A 20838-nucleotide genomic window follows, 5' to 3' on the forward strand; every position below is an offset into this window, starting at 1 on the left:
TCACTTCATTTCGTTGGGGACAATTTGATCGTCCTCCACATAGTCGTGACCTAGTGTCTAGTGACAACCACTTGTTCCTGCACTTGAAAAACCATTTAGAAAGTCAGTGCCAGGAAAATGACGTGCATGCGGATGGAATTTAGGATATGAAAAGTGACTTAATATGCTAGGAATTTACGTTGAGAATTACTTTAAGGTACAGGCTTACATGTAAAAAAGAAAAGTTTAATAAAATTGCATTACTATTTTTTCTATATAAAAATGGAACTTGCTTAAACATGCCTTATATTTAACTGATGTCTTATATCTAATATCGCATCCTCCATCAATTTAGCTCTTCTCTTCTCTCTTCTCTTGTCTCGTCTTGTCTTCTCCTGTATATATACTGCAAACATCACCTTCAGCTGCCTGTTCACCTATTTTTACTTTTTCGCCCTTGCAGTTTCGTCCAAAGGCATTATAAACAGCAATGGCAGTTGTTCTTGTACAGATGTATTTAGTGTTAATGCAAATTCCTGTAGTGTTATATTAATTCATGTATGTCATTGATGTATTTTTCAGTCCCCTGCTGAGTGACCTGTTGTACGAATCGGAGTTTGAGTCGCAGCTGTGGATGCTGTTCGACTGTAACCGTCAGCTGTTAGCCACCGGAGATGCTTACCCAGGAAAGTACCAGGTGAAACTGGAGAAGGGAGACTACGTGATCCGCATGCACGTGCGTCACGAGCGCAAGGAGCTGCTGGACAAGATGACCGACCTGACACTTCTGCTGTCGCAGAAGTTGCCGGCCACGATATCACTCGACATCTACGCCAGTCAAACTCAGGCCACGACGCAAGGCAAGAAGATGGTGGGTGCGACTCTGCCACCCGGCCACATCCTGCCTTTCTACATCGCACCCCTGGCATCGGACAAGTGAGTGTATTGCTGTTTTGTCAAGGTGGAAAATGAAAGGAAGAACAAGGCATATCATGTAAATGGAAGGTGATAGGTTCCCTGGAGTTAGCTAGGGAAAGATTTTGTGGTTGGATGGAATAGTAGACTGAGTGTTTTGGACTTGAGAATGAACACGTGTTTAATCTCAAGATCTTTCTTAGGGAATGCTTGCTCAGTTGTACTTCACCTTAAGGGCACCTGGGCTTGGAAAGTTATTAGAAATTCAACATTCATTTTTGTTTTCTTTACGTCTTTCAATAGAGGAAACTTTCCTTAATCTAAAGATTACCGTATTTACTCGCGTATTAGAGCCCCCCCCCCCCTCTCTCTCTCCCTCTTTTTTTTTTTACAGCCAAAAAGAAAAAGTAAGGGAACCTTAAATTTTGTGCAGTGAACACATGGCTTCCAGGCTATGCACATGTAAACTTTCTTCACTATTCCTTAACAAACTTATGAATGTATTTGAGTTATGCTGGCTATTTTTGTTGGAAGGCAGTATTTCTAAATGTAAAAAAACATTAAATGGTGAACACGACTTGTAGGCGTACATATATAGTAAATATAGTCGGTTTTAGTTACTCATATGACATCATTCGTTTCATCTCATTAATTCCTCTGATTAGGTTGACGTCATTGTTGCCAGGTTAGAATATATTCTCTTACCGTGTGCGACACTAGACTGTACTACCTGCGACTGTCTGGCTGATGGTCTGGCGGCCGATACCAAACCAGGCAAACCAAGGGTGGACCAACAGCTGCGAGCAGAGGAGTTTTCCCTTAGAAGGTGTGGGTAATAACACAGAAATTCATCACCTAATGCTGTGAAGTGGGGCAGGGGACTGCCAAAGGCTAAGGGAGCCCTCCCTAAAGAAAATCCTCTAGTACGTTAGGCCTAGCAAGTCAGTACAGGAGTACAGTGCAGTTGCTTTCAAAACGAGCCTTGGAAAGAAACATATTTGAATGTCGGCAATACGTCAGGTACTCTTGGAACTAATGACGTCATGTCCGATGCTCATTCAAGATGCACGAGAAGAACCGATCATAGAAACAAGCTTTGGATTGGAACCTTAAGCATTATGACTCTAACAGGAAAATACAACAAAATCACAGATTTAATGAACCGTACACACATTCACATCCTAGGGCTAAGTGAAACCGAAACATAAGAATGTTAAGAGGATGGAGTGGTAATCCTGCAGTGGCGAGGAATGAAGTTGGTTTTATTCTGCATAAAGACATTGATAGTGTAACAGACATCTCATTCATCAGTGAGAGATTAATGAAAGCTAAAATATGCCTAAATGGAGAAATCCAAACTGTAATCCAAAGTTATGCTCCCCGGCAGCGTTGTAACGATGACCAAAAAGCAAGCTTCCTAGAAAAACTAGAGGACATCATTGATGAAGAGAACATAATGATAATTGGGGATTTTATTGCCCAGGTAGGAACTGATAGGTCAGGTTATGAAGGAATTATTGGTCCCTATGGATTTGGTAATAAAATGAGGAGGGTGAACTTCTGCTTGATCTATGGACACGAAACCAACTTCTGGTGCAGAACTCGTGGCTTCAGAAACGGGATAGCCACAAGATAACGAGATACAGCTGGGGTGGTCAGTATAGATCAGTGATAGACCTTATCATCACACATAGGTCAAGTGGAGAAAAGGTGCATGATGTAAAAGTTATACCTAGTGAGAGCCTTGATAGTGACCATAGACTCCTCATTGCACACCTAAGAGTCACCAAACCTATTATTAAAGTAAACAAGAAGAAAAAACTACAAATTAAAGACTGGAAATTGAAGGATCTGGAGAAAAAACTACAAATTAAAGACTGGAAATTGAAGGATCTGGAAGTCAAACAGCAGTTTCAAGAGGAAAGCAGAGCTAAAATACCAATAACAGACACAAAGAAAGGTAATGAAGAATGGAATGATTTTAAGGCAAGTCTGGTTGGTAGTGCAGATAAAATATGTGGAAGAACAAGCAGAAGAGTGAGAGAGGAAGGAACATCTTGGTGGAATGATAAAGTGAAAGAAGCCATAATGAAAAGGAATAAAGCCAAAAAGTTCTTGATGTGGCTAAGTCTGACAGAAGAATCAACAGCGACCGAATAGACAACAATAAATTGGAAGAGATGGCGAAAGAATATAGAAACAAGAAGTTGGAAATCAAGAGAATTGTAAGAGAAGAAAAAGAGAAAAGTTGGGCAGAATTTACAACTAAACTGGAAGAAGACAGTAAAGGGAATATGAAAATGATATATGGAATAGTAAAAAGTAAAAGATCAGATAAAGAAGCAATTACAGCTCTGGAGACAGCAGATGGGAATAGAGTTCACAATATGAAAGATATCAGGGATACAATGGGACAGTATTTTGACAAGCTCCTAAATGGTCCTAAAGAGATCTCTGTGGAGGATGTAGGACAAAATAATAGAGGAAGATATCCCAATTACATGGACAGAAGAAGAGCAAGGTCTCCATAGGATGAGAAGTGGTAAGTCAGCGGGAGCTGATGAAGTTACAGCTGACATGATTAAAGCTGCTGGTCCACCAGGTATACGGTGGCTGTATAGAGTTCTCAGAACAATATGGAAGGATAACAAAATACCTGAAGATTGGACAAAAGGGATGATAGTTCCTATCTTTAAGAAAGGGAGTGAAAATTACAGAGGCATTACGCTCTTATCACATGACCTTAAAATTATGGAGAAGATCATTGAAGCCACAGTAAGGGATATACTAGAGCCTATCTTAGAAGAGGAACAACATGGCTTTAGGGCTGGAAGAAGCATAACAGATCTTTGAGGATGTTGGCAGAGAAACACTGGGAAAGAGGAAAAGACCTAATTATTGTGTTTATGGATCGTGAAAAGGTGTTAGATCAACTATTTGGAAAAGTCTTAGAAAACTTGGTGTACCGTAGTACCTTATTAGGAAGATCCAAATGCTATATACTAATTGTAAAAGCTGTGTCAGAATTGGAGATGGTCACTCTGAATGGTTCAATACAAGCAATGGAGTACAACAGGGAAGTGCCTTATCACCTCTTCTATTCTTAGCAGTTATAGATACCATTTTAAAGGAACTAAAAGGAAAAGGTAATAAAGATCTTCAGGCTCTGGTGTTTGCAGGCGATGTGGCAATATGGGATGAAATGGAGGAGGGGGTGCAAAATAATCTGAACACATGGTGTAAGAAGTTTGACTATTATGGAATGAAATTGAACCCATCATTAACAGTAGTATTGAAAATCAGCAGACACAATACAGAATGCAACATAAAAATACAGGACAACCAAGTTGAAGTAGTACACCAATTCAGTTATTTAGGAAACGTAATAGCTAGTAATAACAAAGAAACTAACCAAAGGCTCTAACTTTTACAGTATCGTTAGACAGCTACTATGGGATGAGTAGGTCCCACAAAGAACAAAAATGACCCTGTACAAGTCATATTTCATTCCCATCCTTACATATTCTCTGAAAACCTGCACACTAACATCAAAGGATTGTAGTAGGATTCAAGCCTGTCAAATGAAATTTCTTAGAACCGCCCTCCAAAAGACACAACTTGATCACGTGAAAAATGATGAGATTCGATCTAATGTAGGTCTAAATGAATCGATGGAGGAAAGACTTAGGTCATCTAGACTTAAATGGTTTGGGCATGTTAAACGAATGAATAGCACAAGGTTACCATGTGCTTATTTGGAGAAGAGAATAACAGGTAGAAGACAAGAAGAAGATGGATGGACCAACTGAGGGAAGACTTGAAGGGAAGAGGATGGAATTGGGAATCTGTCTTGGACAACGAATTCTTTTTGAACAGCAACTTTGAAGACTTGTTTTCAAACCCCCTACCTGGCTCACTGGAAGGGTAAACTGATGATGAGGAGGAAGAGGAGGTTGACGTCAGGAAGGGCATACAGTCGTAAAAACTTGCTACAAAGATTCATCTCACTTCATACTCGACCCCGTAGAGTAAAGGGATAAAGGTATCTTATTATCATATTATGCAATATTGATACAAAAGAACTTAATGGCCAGTCATTTGTCTCTGTCAGTTGAGCAGTAGGCCTACCACACAGTAAACCTGAGTAAACCTAATGTCGTCATTCCAAATGACATCATCCTCACTGCCATCTCTTCGGCCATGCATCGAGAGCATTCGTCTCTTTTTTTTAATTTTAAAGATAGTTTCGTTCCCGACTGTAGAGTCCAAACAGTGAGAATTTATTCCCAGTTGTTTCTGGAGATGTGGAGATGGTCTCTGATATTCCCAGTTGGTGTATGTGTAGCAGAAGCCACTCCTTCTGAATAAAGCCGTGCTGTAAAAAGCGTGCCAGACAACCAGCTGATAACAAGTTGTACTTCCGAGTGTAATGCATAGTGGCTCAAAGCGGTCTTAGGATAACTGCTGCTGTTGAATGTCAAACCGTTATTTTTAAGTATATTTCATGCTTGTTCTCCACATTTATCACATCAGGATTTACCTAAACTGCTGTAAATGAGATGAGAGAGACTGCCCGCATAGTACCAGAAGTTCCACGACAGGAAGATTTAAAATGTATAACAGTAAAGTTTGCCGCATTTATGGATATATACAAGTGTGATGATAATGTGTTTTATGATCATAATGTTTAATTTTGTACGATCGTTGTCTCCACCTTTTTATAACGCATAGTATGTTTTGTTTGGAGTCTCCGAAAATCGTTAAGTGGGGACGTACAATTATTATTATTATTATTATTATTATTATTATTATTATTATTATTATTATTATTATTATTGTTGTTGTTGTTGTTGTTGTTGTTGTTGTTGTTGTTATCATTATTATTATTATTATTATTATTATTATTATTATTATTATTATTATTATTATTATTATTATTATTATTATTATTATTATTATTGAGGTATGTTGGCGAGTAAAACAATCGTTATGACTGGATTGTTTTTATCATGTTTTAAACCTACTTCTCTCCAAAAAAGTGTATCCCTATTGGCCTGAGTTACGAGATACTAAATGATCACTTTGTTAATGATCTCACCTGCTATATTAATAGCAACAACTGTGAATATTGCTTAACTAGAGTAAACTCGTTTCCAAATCCCGAGGTGGTGCAGCTCATTTTAGACGGGCCTCCAATGGAAGAGAGTTGCATGTACCATTTTTACCGCATATCAACCTTCCTGTCATTCGTAAATCTGTGGCAGTATGGTACCGAGAGTCGAGCTCAGGCTCCCGAGAACGGCAGCTAATTATGCTAACCATTACGCTGGCGGACATTCTTAACTACAAAACACAGACATATATACATGTCTTACGTGTGCTTGCAATGCGCAGGTTGGACACCAATCTGTTCACCTATTTGTGCGATGTCATCAGAGCTGCAGTAGACGTACGCTACCCAGGTGGACATTTCTTAACTATGGAACACAGATGTACCGCATGACTTCGGCACGTGTTTTTATTGCATGGGTCGTACAGACGAAACCAGTGGAGACCTGTCCTATGTACGTACTCTTGTGTATTTGCTGTCAATACCATAATAAAACAATGTTTACCAATGGCCTGTGTTCTGTCACTTTCCTACGAGAATCTCCTGAAGTCAGAATTTGTCTTCAGGCACTATGCATAAGTACATGCCCTATATTTCCAAATGCATATCGTAGATTTTCCGTGTTATCTCCTGTTTGTGAGAAAAAAATAGTTGCCATGGCTTATGACTCGACCCTTGTATATAGCAGGAATATTTTCGTGATGGATTGTCGTACTGTAAAGATACGCGGGAACAGGTATTGCTGGCAAATGGGTGCTCGTCGATATTATGATGCCAATTTTAAGTTAATGGTTATTAAACACTCGGAAATGTAGAATAATCGTGTAGGCGCAAGAAAATACGGCATAGGCCTAACTAAAGCCAATATTCGGTGTTAGCGTGAAGACAGAAGTAGCTTAAAATGCGTACTGCACAAAAAAATGCATTCAGTGGTCCGCAACTTGAATGCTTTAAAGAAGTCGCAGATGAAATTGTGAGGTATGTGCACAAAAAGTGCAAGGGCAGAATTGCCATGCTGCGGCGCAATAAACTCGCTTGTTGATCATCAGTGTCCGCGACCGCTAGCTGCTGAAGTTGGCCGGAGCCGGCAAGTGGGACGTGCGTGTAGCGGCACCCAGTTATATTTGACGCTGAGTGAAAGTAACAGTTTTATAGTAAGCAAGAATATTTTCCTGATGGATCGTCGTATTGTAGAGACGCGCGAAATAGGTATTGCCGGCAAATTTTCAACGGGTTCTCTTCGATATTATGATGCCAATATTTAATGGTTATTAAATCCGCTGAAATAGAGAATAATTGTGCAGCCGAAAAATAATACGCCATAGCTAAAGCCGATGTTCGGCGTCAAAAAATAGTCTAAAATGTTTACTGAATAAGAAAGGCATTCACATGATTTTACAAAGCACTATTTAAGACTGATAAAAAAATTTTGAAGGAAAAGGTGGGGGCATCTTAGATTCGGAGAAATACGGTACTGTAATTTTTCAGAATGAAATTAAACATACACTTTCACGTAATATCAGATTTCGAAAAATAACAAACAAGTAAGCTGTAGAGTGGATATCCACCAAAATGCAAGCTTTGAACAGGCTGACTGTCATTTCATTCTGATTTTAATGTATACGGGGGTTTTGCCAACATTTCTAAAAAATCTGATATAACGACAATCCGTTATAGCCAGTACATTTTTCGCTGACAGCGGTAGTTACCCTACATATGGTTACAGTGTTGCCAGATTGCTATAATGGACTTGTACTGTATTCGCAAATTTGTGTGATGTTATCACACTTGCAGTAAGGCTTGTACCCACTTCAAAGCGAATTGTTGTTCTTCTCTGACAAATTACGTTGGGGGGTCTTCTATGCAAGATTTTTTTTTTCTTCGTCTCAAAAACCCAAGGAGGCTAAAAATTCACAGTAAAAATTCGTTTATACATTTCTGCAGGGGTGTTAAGCGATAAAATGTACTACCGATCCAACAGGGATATGGAAACACTAGATACGATTTTTTCCGACATTGGGGTATTTTTATGAAAGAATGTGTCTTGAAAGTCCACCTTTTCAATATTTTATGAGATTTTTATTAATTACATGTACAATATTACAATGTCTAATTGTGGGACGTTTCGCCTAACTTTTATAGGCATCTTCAGCTGCTTTCCTGTATCTAAAATTAAAACTGCAACTAAATCTGAAGCTTATAATACACTGTTTGTCACTGCTAAAAGTTGTTGAACTAACATAGGTAAAATTGGAAGTCTGTAATGAAAGAGGGGAAACAACCAAGCCAAAATATGCCCTTAAATCCTCTTAGTGGATCCTTTGGCAATATTTTAACCATCCTATATATTTTAGATGGTCTAGACATGTAGAGTGAGATAGAGGAAAGCAGGTCCTATCGTGTGTGTGGTACATAGCTCTACAAATAGCTATCATCTCTGGAATTCACCAGCTGTAGCTGAGTAGTTCTCACTATGGGAAGAAAGAAGTGTTTGAGTACAGACTTGCCAAGTTTTAAAGGAACTACAGGAATTCGTCCTACACTGGAATTATTCAGATTTGTTCATTGAATTTCTGAGGCTGAAGTAGAAAGTCAGGCAGTCAAGAGTAAGACCACTGCAACCAACTCTGTTTGATTATACTGGTAAGAAAACTTACCGTATTTCTCCGAAACCAAGACGTCTTTTTTCTCAGAATCTTGTATGAAAAATCAAGGGTCAAGTTGCATTTGCGAGCTGACAGTAATAAACACCACTGGTACCTCCCATGGTAACCACGCTGCTTCTTTTCACCCACTGCTTGTGCACACAGAAAACATCGCTAGTCGTGTGCCTCTGTGTAACGTCACTGGATGTCTGGAAATAGTGAAGAGAGAGTGACATTCTGTTAGCCTCTACAGAAACGTTTCTCTAATCTGCAGAATGGCATCAAAACAAGCGAGCCTTTGAATTCTTAGAAAGGCCACGGCTGCTCTGTGGCAGACTTCTGACATGTCTACTATACCTGACGCTTAGCAAAATTAAGTTTTATACCCAGCAGGAATATTTTCGTGATGGATCGTCTTATTGTAAAGATACGTGGAACAGGTATTGCAGGAAATTTTCAACGGGTTCATGTCGATATTATGATGCCAATTTTAAGTTGATAGTTATTAAGCCCGCAGAAATAAAGAATAATTGTGCAGCTGCAAAAAATAGGGTATAACTAAACCCAATGTTCAGCGTTGGCGTGAAGACAAAGATAGTCTAAAAACGAGTGCTGAACAAGAAACGCATTCATATGATTTTACAGAGCTCTTTGTAAGCCTGATTCAATTTTTTTGAAGGAAAAAGTGGGGGTCGTCTTGGATTCGGAGAAATAGGGTATGTATGCTGATGATGTTTGACGTGTTTTCCAGTGTCTGGTGCAAATAGAGAATATACACTATTTTCTAGTACACCTTCATTAAGCAGAAACTGTCTTTAGTATAAATTATTCCCAGTGCCTTGCGATCCTGTTGCAGAAAGGTTTTAATGTACACAAGAACCTCGTTCATCCGACCCTCATTAATCCGGATCTCCGTTTTATCCAGATCGAAAATAATAAAAATTTATTTTTACTTGTACAGTACAGTAGAACCTCGATTATACGTTCCCGGAAACTACATTTTCCCGTATTATTCGTTCAAATTATGTGGTCCCGCGATCATCCTAATTAAATCATGTTGTAAAAATCCCGCATTATCCGTTCCTCGAAGAAACGATTTCCCGGATCAACTGTCCAGAAATTTCAGTCCCATCAACGCTAAATCCTCGATCACGCGTTTTTCAAGAAACTGTATCTTACGAAAGGACAGCTACGGCATACTTACGGATCTTGGTGTTAACGTCCTGTCATTGCGGTAATTTGAAATAGTACTGTAGGCCTACTGGTAAAGCGATCGGCGGTGAACTTGCATAAGGGATCATCTTAGCATCGCATTCGGGTAGTATTGTTTAGAGAATCCTCGGAAATCATGAAGCAGAGTGTGTTCACAACAATTGTAAGAAGATAGAGCACATTTCGACAGCTATATTTGAAGACTGAACGAGTTTCGTCAAATGTTTGTATTTTCAAAACATCTACATTATGTCCAGGGTTAGATGTTTATTTTTTTACTTTTTTCGAGTGTATCGCCGAACAGGTTTTCGACATTTCCCTCAGTGCACTGTATAGTCACTGGGCTTTCAGACAGCAATCGAAACTGCTCTTCTTAAGTAACACAAATTTAGTATTTTAATATTATCGTATACGATGATGTTATCGAGACCAGAACAGATGTTGCACCTTACATACATAAAGCCATGGGAGGTTTTGGGATTGCTTATTACTGTTTTCATCCTAATATAAGATGGGGAATTTCATGTTTTTGTGTTAAAACTTTATAAAAGCCGCAGTCGTTTTATTTGTGCACGTTACGTTTAAAAACTTTGTATCATTTCGCACTCGTACCGACTTGTACAGCGAGCACGCTTTCCAGCTGAGCTCAAGATCGCGAATAATCGCAATTTCGGAAGTGTGAACGATATTTTTTCTCTTTCCAATTTGATTGTGTTTACTGACGGGCAAAACTAAATATAATGCATTCGAGAACTTGAGGATTGATACTTTCGAACCATATTCTCGAGTTCAACATAACCTTTTAAAAGTCGATGTAGGCCTAATTTACTGGGTACAGGATTTCCATAAACTGACTAGGAACAGCATACCGGTGACCCAATTACAATGGAAGATTTAAAAAAAAAAAGATTTTGCCATCATGCTGGATGCTTTTATATGGAATGTGCTGTATTTTATTAGATTTAGAGAATGAAAAACTACTTGTGGTCGATTGTTGTTTGGCTTGGTGTTACGGGTATTAGATTTTTCGAAGAGCTTGGCTGATCAAAGTTGCTGAACTGAAAGAAGTTTTCAGAGGAAACTGACGAAGTTTCCCCGCTAAACTGAGTGTAAAGTTTCGAGATTTTTAAGTCACGTACCGGTAATTAACGGTTGAAGCCAGCCCCACGGTCTAACTTGCCTGCCTCTCACCTGGAGGGCCCGGGTTCGATTACTGGCCAGATCAGGCATTTTTACCTGGATACAAGGACTGGTTCCAGGTTCAGTCATTCTACGATTACCTTTAATTGAGGAGCTATTTAATGGTGATATACCGACCCCGGTCTAGAGAGCCAGGAATAACGTCGGAGAGGATTCGTAACACTGACCTTGCGTCACCTCGTAATTTGCAGGCCTTCGGACCGAGGACGGTCGCTTGGTAGGCGGAAGGCCCATTTGGGCTTTAGTTTGGTTTGGTTTAGGGGCGTTTGAGATTATAAGTATACATATTTAATTTTGGTGATGTTTAGCCACAATGTTTGATGGTTCATTCATTCCCAGATCTTCCGTTTTCCCGTATTGTACGTTTTTTTACTGTGGTCCCTCCAAAAACGGAGTATCGAGGTTCCATTGTATTTCTTTTATGTGGTCAATTCTTCTTGATTGCGTTTTCTGCGAACGACAGCAATTGGAAGTAATTTGGGCGCCATCTATCAAAGGTACCATCCCGACATTCGCCTGGACTCGAGTGTTGGAAACCGTGGACTCTTCCGAGTTCCTTGACACATATGCACGCATTCCCGGATGCTCGGATGTAGATGTGAACGACGTAAATGACTGGTTGAAAAATTACTGTAATTTGGGCTACGGCATAATGACAGATGAAAAAATTATTGTCTCTTGTTCCTCGGCAGGTAATGACGAGAGTGATGGTGAATTCGAGGATGAAACTGGCGCTCCATCAGAAGAAACTATGACGCATGGAGATGCAAAAATGCAGCTGGACAAACTGATGGCCTATTTAGAATCCCAGAGTGAAACACACCGGGAGAACTGATGTTGGGGAAACGTCTTCGTGATCGTGCTGCGCACAAATGCTATACAAATATAAAACAGAAAAAGCTCACACACATTATTTTACTGCATAAGACAGAGTCGTAAATGTAAGAGAAGTATTATTATATTTTTTGTACAATTGAAGATGGGTATTACTGTACAACTTATGTTAATATAAAACTTGTACTGTATTTGTTTTTTAGTTTTCCAGATTATCCGGATTTTCAATAATCCGGATCAGTTCCGGTCCCACATAATTCTATAAACGAGGTTCTTGTGTACATACGTGCAGACAGACGTTGAGAAGTAGAGATGTTGTTCACTGGGAGAGAGATTTTCTTTCTGTATTTTGTAAAGTGAGCTCAGTTACCTCTGTGTGTGTGTGTGTGGGGGGGGGTGTTGGTTCTGAAAGTAGGAACAAGGAACTTAGTGGACTTACTGCATTGTATTATCACCGTTCTCTATAACATCCAAGCATGGGTTTCTATCACATTCTCGTCAAACTGTTCTTCCTTTTTCCAGCTTCATTGCCCAGTCTAAGTTTTGTTTTCTGTGACTTAACTAGGGTATTGTTTCTTGTTGTGTTTCAGGACTGGTAAGGGAGCCACGGTGGGTCAGTTCCTCTCGGGCACTATCACGTACGCCAAGGACGATATCGGCAAGAAAGTGGTAAGTGGCACCTTCAGTGCAGAAGTAGAGCCATTCCTTTTGTATTAGTAGGACAGTAAGGAGACAGTCTGGAGATAAAAGTAGATATTTCAGTCATTTTGGTGAAAACATCTGGTTCTGGAGACTTACATAGAGAAAACAGAGAAAGCTACATTTAACTTTGTTTTTCCAATTTTATTTATTGAATCCCATTTTCCCCCTTAGATGCTCTGCTTGACTTTATATAATTTTTATTGTGTATGAAACATGGTGTAGAGGTAGCGTGCTGAGAAAATTCGTCGTGCTGACCTACACGACACCTCGCAATCTGCAGACCTTCGGGCTGAGCGGCGGTCGCTTGGTAGGCCAAGGCCTTTCATAGGCTTTAGTGCCATGGGGTTTGGTTTTGGTTTGGTTTATGAAACAGATCATCATCATCATCATCATCGGTTTGCCCTTCCAGTGAGCCAGGTAGGGGGTTTGAAAACAAGTCTTCAAAGTTGCTATTCAAAAAGAATTCGTTGTCCAAGACAGATTCCCAATTCCATCCTCTTCCCTTCAAGTCTTCCCTCAGTTGGTCCATCCATCTTCTTCTTGTCTTCTACCTGTTATTCTCTTCTCCAAATAAGCACATGGTAACCTTGTGCTATTCATTCGTTTAACATGCCCAAACCATTTAAGTCTAGATGACCTAAGTCTTTCCTCCATCGATTCATTTAGACCTACATTAGATCGAATCTCATCATTTTTCACGTGATCAAGTTGTGTCTTTTGGAGGGCGGTTCTAAGAAATTTCATTTGACAGGCTTGAATCCTACTACAATCCTTTGATGTTAGTGTGCAGGTTTTCAGAGAATATGTAAGGATGGGAATGAAATATGACTTGTACAGGGTCATTTTTGTTCTTTGTGGGACCTACTCATCCCACAGTAGCTGTCTAACGATACTGTAAAAGTTAGAGCCTTTGGTTAGTTTCTTTGTTATACTAGCTATTACGTTTCCTAAATAACTGAATTGGTGTACTACTTCAACTTGGTTGTCCTGTATTTTTATTTTGCATTCTGTATTGTGTCTGCTGATTTTCAATACTACTGTTAATGATGGGTTCAATTTCATTCCATAATAGTCAAACTTCTTACACCATGTGTTCAGATTATTTTGCACCCCCTCCTCCATTTCATCCCATATTGCCACATCGCCTGCAAACACCAGAGCCTGAAGATCTTTATTACCTTTTCCTTTTAGTTCCTTTAAAATGGTATCTATAACTGCTAAGAATAGAAGAGGTGATAAGGCACTTCCCTGTTGTACTCCATTGCTTGTATTGAACCATTCAGAGTGACCATCTCCAATTCTGACACAGCTTTTACAATTAGTATATAGCATTTGGATCTTCCTAATAAGGTACTACGGTACACCAAGTTTTCTAAGACTTTTCCAAATAGTTGATCTAACACCTTTTCACGATCCATAAACACAATAATTAGGTCTTTTCCTCTTTCCCAGTGTTTCTCTGCCAACATCCTCAAAGATCTGTTATGCTTCTTCCAGCCCTAAAGCCATGTTGTTCCTCTTCTAAGATAGGCTCTAGTATATCCCTTACTGTGGCTTCAATGATCTTCTCCATAATTTTAAGGTCATGTGATAAGAGCGTAATGCCTCTGTAATTTTCACTCCCTTTCTTAAAGATAGGAACTATCATCCCTTTTGTCCAATCTTCAGGTATTTTGTTATCCTTCCATATTGTTCTGAGAACTCTATACAGCCACCGTATACCTGGTGGACCAGCAGCTTTAATCATGTCAGCTGTAACTTCATCAGCTCCCGCTGACTTACCACTTCTCATCCTATGGAGACCTTGCTCTTCTTCTGTCCATGTAATTGGGATATCTTCCTCTATTATTTTGTCCTACATCCTCCACAGAGATCTCTTTAGGACCATTTTGGAGCTTGTCAAAATACTGTCCCATTGTATCCCTGATATCTTTCATATTGTGAACTATATTCCCATCTGCTGTCTCCAGAGCTGTAATTGCTTCTTTATCTGATCTTTTACTTTTTACTATTCCATATATCATTTTCATATTCTCTTTACTGCCTTCTTCCAGTTTAGTTGTTTAGTTTTTCTTCTCTTACAATTCTCTTGACTTCCAACTTCTTGTTTCTATATTCTTTCGCCATCTCTTCCAATTTATTGTTGTCTATTCGGTCGCTGTTGATTCTTTTGTCAGACTTAGCCACATCAAGAACTTTTTGGCTTTATTCCTTTTCATTATGGCTTCTTTCACTTTATCATTCCACCAAGATGTTCTTTCCTCTCTCACTCTTCTGCTTGTTCTTCCACATATTTTATCTGCACTACCAACCAGACTTGCCTTAAAATCATTCCATTCTTCATTACCTTTCTTTGTGTCTGTTATTGGTATTTTAGCTCTGATTTCCTCTTGAAACTGCTGTTTGACTTCCAGATCCTTCAATTTCCAGTCTTTAATTTGTAGTTTTTTCTCCAGATCCTTCAATTTCCAGTCTTTAATTTGTAGTTTTTTCTTCTTGTTTACTTTAATAATAGGTTTGGTGACTCTTAGGTGTGCAATGAGGAGTCTATGGTCACTATCAAGGCTCTCACTAGGTATAACTTTTACATCATGCACCTTTTCTCCACTTGACCTATGTGTCTGTTACACTATCAATGTCTTTATGCAGAATAAAACCAACTTCATTCCTCGCCACTGCAGGATTACCACTCCATCCTCTTAACATTCTTATGTTTCGGTTTCACTTAGCCCTAGGATGTGAATGTGTGTACGGTTCATTAAATCTGTGATTTTGTTGTATTTTCCTGTTAGAGTCATAATGCTTAAGGTTCCAATCCAAAGCTTGTTTCTATGATCGGTTCTTCTCGTGCATCTTGAATGAGCATCGGATATGACGTCATCATTAGTTCAATTTTTTTTTTTTTTGCTTTACGTCGCACCGACACAGATAGGTCTTATGGCGACGATGGGATAGGAAAGGCCTAGGAAGTGGAAGGAAGCGGCTGTGGCCTTAATTAAGGTACATTCCCGGCATTTGCCTGGTGTGAAAATGGGAAACCATGGAAAACCATCTTCAGGGCTGCCGACAGTGGGGCTCTAACCCACTATCTCCCGATTACTGGATACTGGCCGCACTTAAGCGACTGCACATCATTAGTGCCAAGAGTACTTGAAGTATTGTCGAAATTCAGAATATGTTTCTTTCCTAGGCTCGTTTTCATTTTGAAAGCAACTGCATTGTACTCCTGTACTGACTTGCTCGGCCTAACGTACTAGATGATTTTCTTTAGGTTGGTCTCCCTTAGCCTTTGGCAGTCCCATGCCTCATTGCAAGGCAGCAGCTGATGAATTTATTTGTTATTTCCCACACAAAGATCTCATCTTATCCAACCTTCTAAGGGAAAACTCCTCTGCTCGCAGCTGTTGTTTTTCCCTTAGTTTGCCTGGTTTGGTATCGGCCAGACAGTCGCGGGTAGTACCGTCTACTGTCGCATATGATAGCAGAATATATTCTGACCTGACTCTGCTTATGAAACAGTTATTCTGCAAAACCTTTGTGTGGAATATTATGGCTACTTAAAACTAGGTGAACAAAACTACAACTATGAAGACCTTGAAGTTGGTGAAGTGGTGGTTTGAGGGCTGTGATGTCTCTGTGTCACCCATGCAGACTAGAGCCAGACTATCAAGGAGCCCGAGATTTGCCCGACAGGTTTCCCTGCTCTTTTTCTTCCTCTTCTTTCCTAAACCGTGCAAGTTATTGGCGTCGGTTATGTTTCTCACTCATCGTTTTATCAAATTTATTTTCTCTTAATGTGCACTGAATTTATTTTCTCTTAATGTGTACCTCTCTGCCAGGCGCTCTCAATCACATCTAGCCTCACCTCAGCTCACGGGGCTCTGCTGAAGGTCAGCTACTTGTGGGACCAAAAACTGACCCCCTCAGGATGGCACCCATTAAATCAGCTTCTTCGAAAGATAAGAAAGGAAAAACGTTAACACCTGTTGTTCTGAATAGTGTAATTCATGAATTGCTGCCTCAATTCCTGGCTGTTTTCTGCATTGATGGCCAGAGTTTCTTGCTGGCTTTCCTTATAAGTAATTCTGTGGAAAAAATACATTGTTGAAGTTGACAAAATGCATAAACTTCTGATGGATCCAAACTGATAGACATCTACAGCTAGCTATTTGAAGCTAAAATGTTAGGGAATGAGGAGGTTAATATTTCTGATGATGAACTAATCAAACACCTTGCGTATTGTGCATTTTTGGTGTGAGGAGCTTAAAGAGGTGTTTTAGAATTTTCTTCTTGACTTTCGACTCCCATGTTCCATTTGAAGCTCCAATGAGGTGTCAAGTTTTGTCGACCCCGGGATGCGCGGAAAATTTGAGCATGCCAGTGGTGAGTGCACACTGGCACCTATGTGCATCAACTGCATGGGTGAGCATGCTCCAAGATTGAAGGTATGTCACATTTTCAGGGAGAGGAAAAAAGATCCAAGAAATGAAAATTCTGGATAAAGTACACCCAGAGGCCTGCAGTTGCACTGAGGCACGAAGGGGACCTCTTTCGCACGTGTAGCCACTCTCTGAGCTCTCTGCAGTTGATTGGTTCATGTTTTCTGCAACACTTACTGGGTTTGTAGATGCACGGCCTTCTAGCCACGTACATGTTGGCACCAGGATTGTGGGCAGTGGGACTGGTGGACGTGAAGTGCATATACATTTCAAATGTTTTGTTACTGAGGTAACTTGCTTTACCTTTTGATATGTTGTGTCCATTTCAGCTTTTTAAATGTCATTCATGTTTCAATACATCTAATGTATGTCCAAATCTTGTTCCGTTTTTCAACAGGGGCATGTATGAAGCGAGATGAATCTTCGTAGAAAGTTTTAGAACCGGATATCCTTCTTGATTTCAACCTCATCGGAGAAGTTAACGAGATTAAATGAACGACGTGGTATACAATAGTAGGAAGGGAGAGGGTGAAATCCGGTGCCGGCACATAGCCTACTCCTGTCGAATAGCACGAAGGGGTCTACTCAAGACTTAACATCTCCATCTGACGGACAAATCATTATCAACAGGCACATAATATGCCCTCACTCTATACGAACACTGTGGAGAGATTTGGAATTGAATCCAGACTTTTGGCACGCTATCTAGTGATTAGAAATTTAATACCGCCAGTTCTGCTACCCTGTCGGCCAACATTCTGATGGTGAAAACTTTTTTAACCAATGGGACTCGAACCGACTAACCACTGTATCAGACCGTGTAGACTTGATGCCATAACATCATGGCCACCGAGCCATCTCATTTTTTGTTAAAGATTTTTCCTGGGATGAAGGACTTACCCTAGATTTTTGTTATAAAAATTGGGCAGAAAAAAGTGTCCTCTACGCGAATAAATTTGGTGTGTTTATCATGTCTATTCTTTTCTTGCTCCTGTATCTTTGAGTTAATGGGTTATTCTGGACAGTGAAATGTATGTGGTGGATGGCTCTTCTTAATCCTTATTGATAATGTTTTCAGGACTCATACCCGTTCAAGTACGTGCTACAGGATCCTCCCAAGAAGGCTGCTGCGCCAAAAGTCACGGATCCCAAGGAGAAAGAGAAGACCAAGTGGGAAGAATACACGGAGGCTGTACGTGACCTCAAGACGTCGTGGCTCAGTAAAATAGGTGTGTTGTGAGAACAGTAGATCACAGTCTTAAGACTTTTATTTTGGACCAGTGGGTTATTGAACATTATTTTCTGGTCGCACTCTTAGGCGATGAATTGGAGGATACACTCTACCTCGACCGTGTGCCATTTTGAATCAACAAAACTTTGATTTAACTGACTCGAATGATCAAGTCGAAACTCGAAGGTGCGAGTTTCAAGATTCACGCTACCTCTGCGCACTTAAAGATGTGGGTGCCAGTCCATTTTCTGATAGATTTTAATCTCTTCTTCATTAGTAAGGAATTTCATGACTTTTTTCCGAATCCGTAACTAGGCTATCACACCACTCAAAATACATTTCTAATTTCTGAAGTTCCAATTTATCTTGGAAAGTTCAGGAATTCAAGGTCTTTTCCCGTTATGCAACTGCGGTGAGGACTCTTACCCGAGTTGGAAATCACGTTCCTTTCACAAGGGATGATAAGTAACATTTCCAGGGCTACGAAAAATGTGACCGTACTAAGCAGTAATAGCAAAAATTTGTGACGCAGTGAGGTACGAAGAGAATCGGGACTTGGAATTTACAATGCGCTAAGCGGGAAAACTTGTTAATGAGGAACGCACTAATGAAGTTTCGCTGTATATGAATCTCCCCATGAGACCCTGGTTTGGTAGGTTGCTTTTTGCCCTGTCCACGGCTAAAATCCCAGTTGAGCCAAGGAGTCTTGAGAACAGCTAGTCTAGTTTATACTGTTGTCCAGGCTAATCTCAACAGGTACTGGATAGGATTTGATGAAACTTTTACCAACGACATAGGAGTAACATGGGCTAGGGATTACCTTACTGTAAGCAGTAAACAAACTTTGCCTCTTATCTCTAAGATCTCGCAGCGTTTCACTCTGACGCTGGAAGTGCACATAGCAAATCATGCAAAGAAGTACAAAATGCTGTGGAATTTTAATATATAGGTAAATAGTCTGTTCAGTAAAATGTTATCCCTGTTTGTATTTGTAAACCTTTACCTACATTAGAAATCCGTTCTTCTCCCTTGCCTTTTTCTGTCATACGGGATCAGCGTCGTTAATCTTGAGACACCATTTATTTCTTTGTATTACGTCTTCTTCAGTGAGATCCAGTTTTTCCTGTGCCTTTATATGGTTTTCAGCCAGGAAGTTACAGGTCCACTGGTCAGGTCAGGATCATCCTGCTACCGTATGTGACCTGCGACTGTCTGGCCAAGGATCTGGCGGTCAGTACCAGACCAGAGAACCAACAGCTGTGGGCGAACAGAGTTTTCCCTTAGCAAGTTTGATGAAACCTGTGTGTAGGAAATTACACACACATTTGTCACAACACTGCTGCCTTGCAGATGGGATAGAGGACTTAACGGAGTTAACACTCGCCTTGCGTTAGGCCCAGCAAGGCGAGGAAAAATGGTCAAATCGCTTTCAACAGGATGTAAACATGTACATACAGTAGGTAAGTCAAAAGCCTTTTTGATTTTGGTACCTGTTTGGTGTGCATGTGGTTCGAGGCTGTTAGAGCACGCATCGTAGCTCGGGATGTCTCGTCCGTGCTGTATTCAGTCACTCTCACGATGAGTGACAGAGAGGTACAACCATCTATTGCACAACGCACCATCGTCAAGTTTCTTGTCCGAGAAAATGTGAAAGCTGCTGAAATTCGTCCCCGGGGACAGAACCCTCTCCTGGACCCAGGTGTAACGAGTTCAAGGACAGACGTGAGAGTACATTGCGGCTGTTTGAGAGCACATTGAAGTTGCAATTTCTCTCACTCCTCCAGTCCCGTACCCGAGTTGTTCAAGTTGGCACGTGATCCATAGAAGAAATACCGAGCTCAAATTAGACTCTGTTCCGACACTTGATGATTGAGTATATTTTGCATTTCCTTTGAAAACAGTCCACCTGAATTCAGCGATACTCATCCAGCCAACCAATTCAACTCTGGACTTATTTCTAGTCAAATCAGCACTAATTTTAATTGCAGCAAGACTGAAGAATGACAAATATTTAAATCATAAATGACTTTTTATTGTATACTGTTATTTTTTCTTTCCTATTGGCTTTATTCTCGTGTACGTACATGCACCAAACTGAAGATGACTGATGAGGTGGACAATTTATACGTAGATTCTTAATAAGAATTTTTAAATAAATGTAATGTTCTTGAACTTCTTGTTCTAGGCATTTTGGTTCCATCAGGCGTGAGATATTCATTTGGTGTGCAATTTTTAGTTATTTTGTTATTACAGTGTTGCCAACATGGTGGGTTTCCTCCTAAATTTAGTCTTATTTACTCATCGGTGGGCTAATTTTAACACAGGGAAATCTAGTCTTTTTCATGTGTATGGCAGGGGATATTTTGATGGTTTTTTGTTTATAGTTTTATACAGTATGATAGGGAGTTTAATAATGTAATAGTTCAAATTTAAGTTTGTGACGACCGAGCTCGATAGCAGCAGTCACTTAAGTGCGGCCAGTATCCAGTATTCGGGAGGTAGTAGGTTCGAACCCCACTGTTGGCAGCCCTGAAAATGGTTTTCCGTGGTTTTCCATTTTCACACCAAGCA

At 40.0% G+C, this 20838-nt stretch overlaps 1 protein-coding gene across 2 annotated transcripts in view; it reads left to right on the forward strand.

Annotated features, from left to right (window-relative positions):
• The window catches only part of TppII (Tripeptidyl-peptidase II), a 220050-nt gene that overhangs the window by 83939 nt on the left and 115273 nt on the right, over positions 1-20838 (forward strand). For both annotated transcript variants that reach the window (XM_068229478.1, XM_067154735.2), the window contains exons 16-18: positions 562-915; positions 12486-12564; positions 18115-18265. In XM_068229478.1, the coding sequence (XP_068085579.1) occupies positions 562-915; positions 12486-12564; positions 18115-18265 (584 nt within the window). The remainder of the gene's footprint in view (positions 1-561; positions 916-12485; positions 12565-18114; positions 18266-20838) is intronic.

This window comes from Anabrus simplex, chromosome 10 (genome assembly GCF_040414725.1).
Source record: "Anabrus simplex isolate iqAnaSimp1 chromosome 10, ASM4041472v1, whole genome shotgun sequence".
Lineage (NCBI taxonomy): Eukaryota > Metazoa > Arthropoda > Insecta > Orthoptera > Tettigoniidae > Anabrus > Anabrus simplex.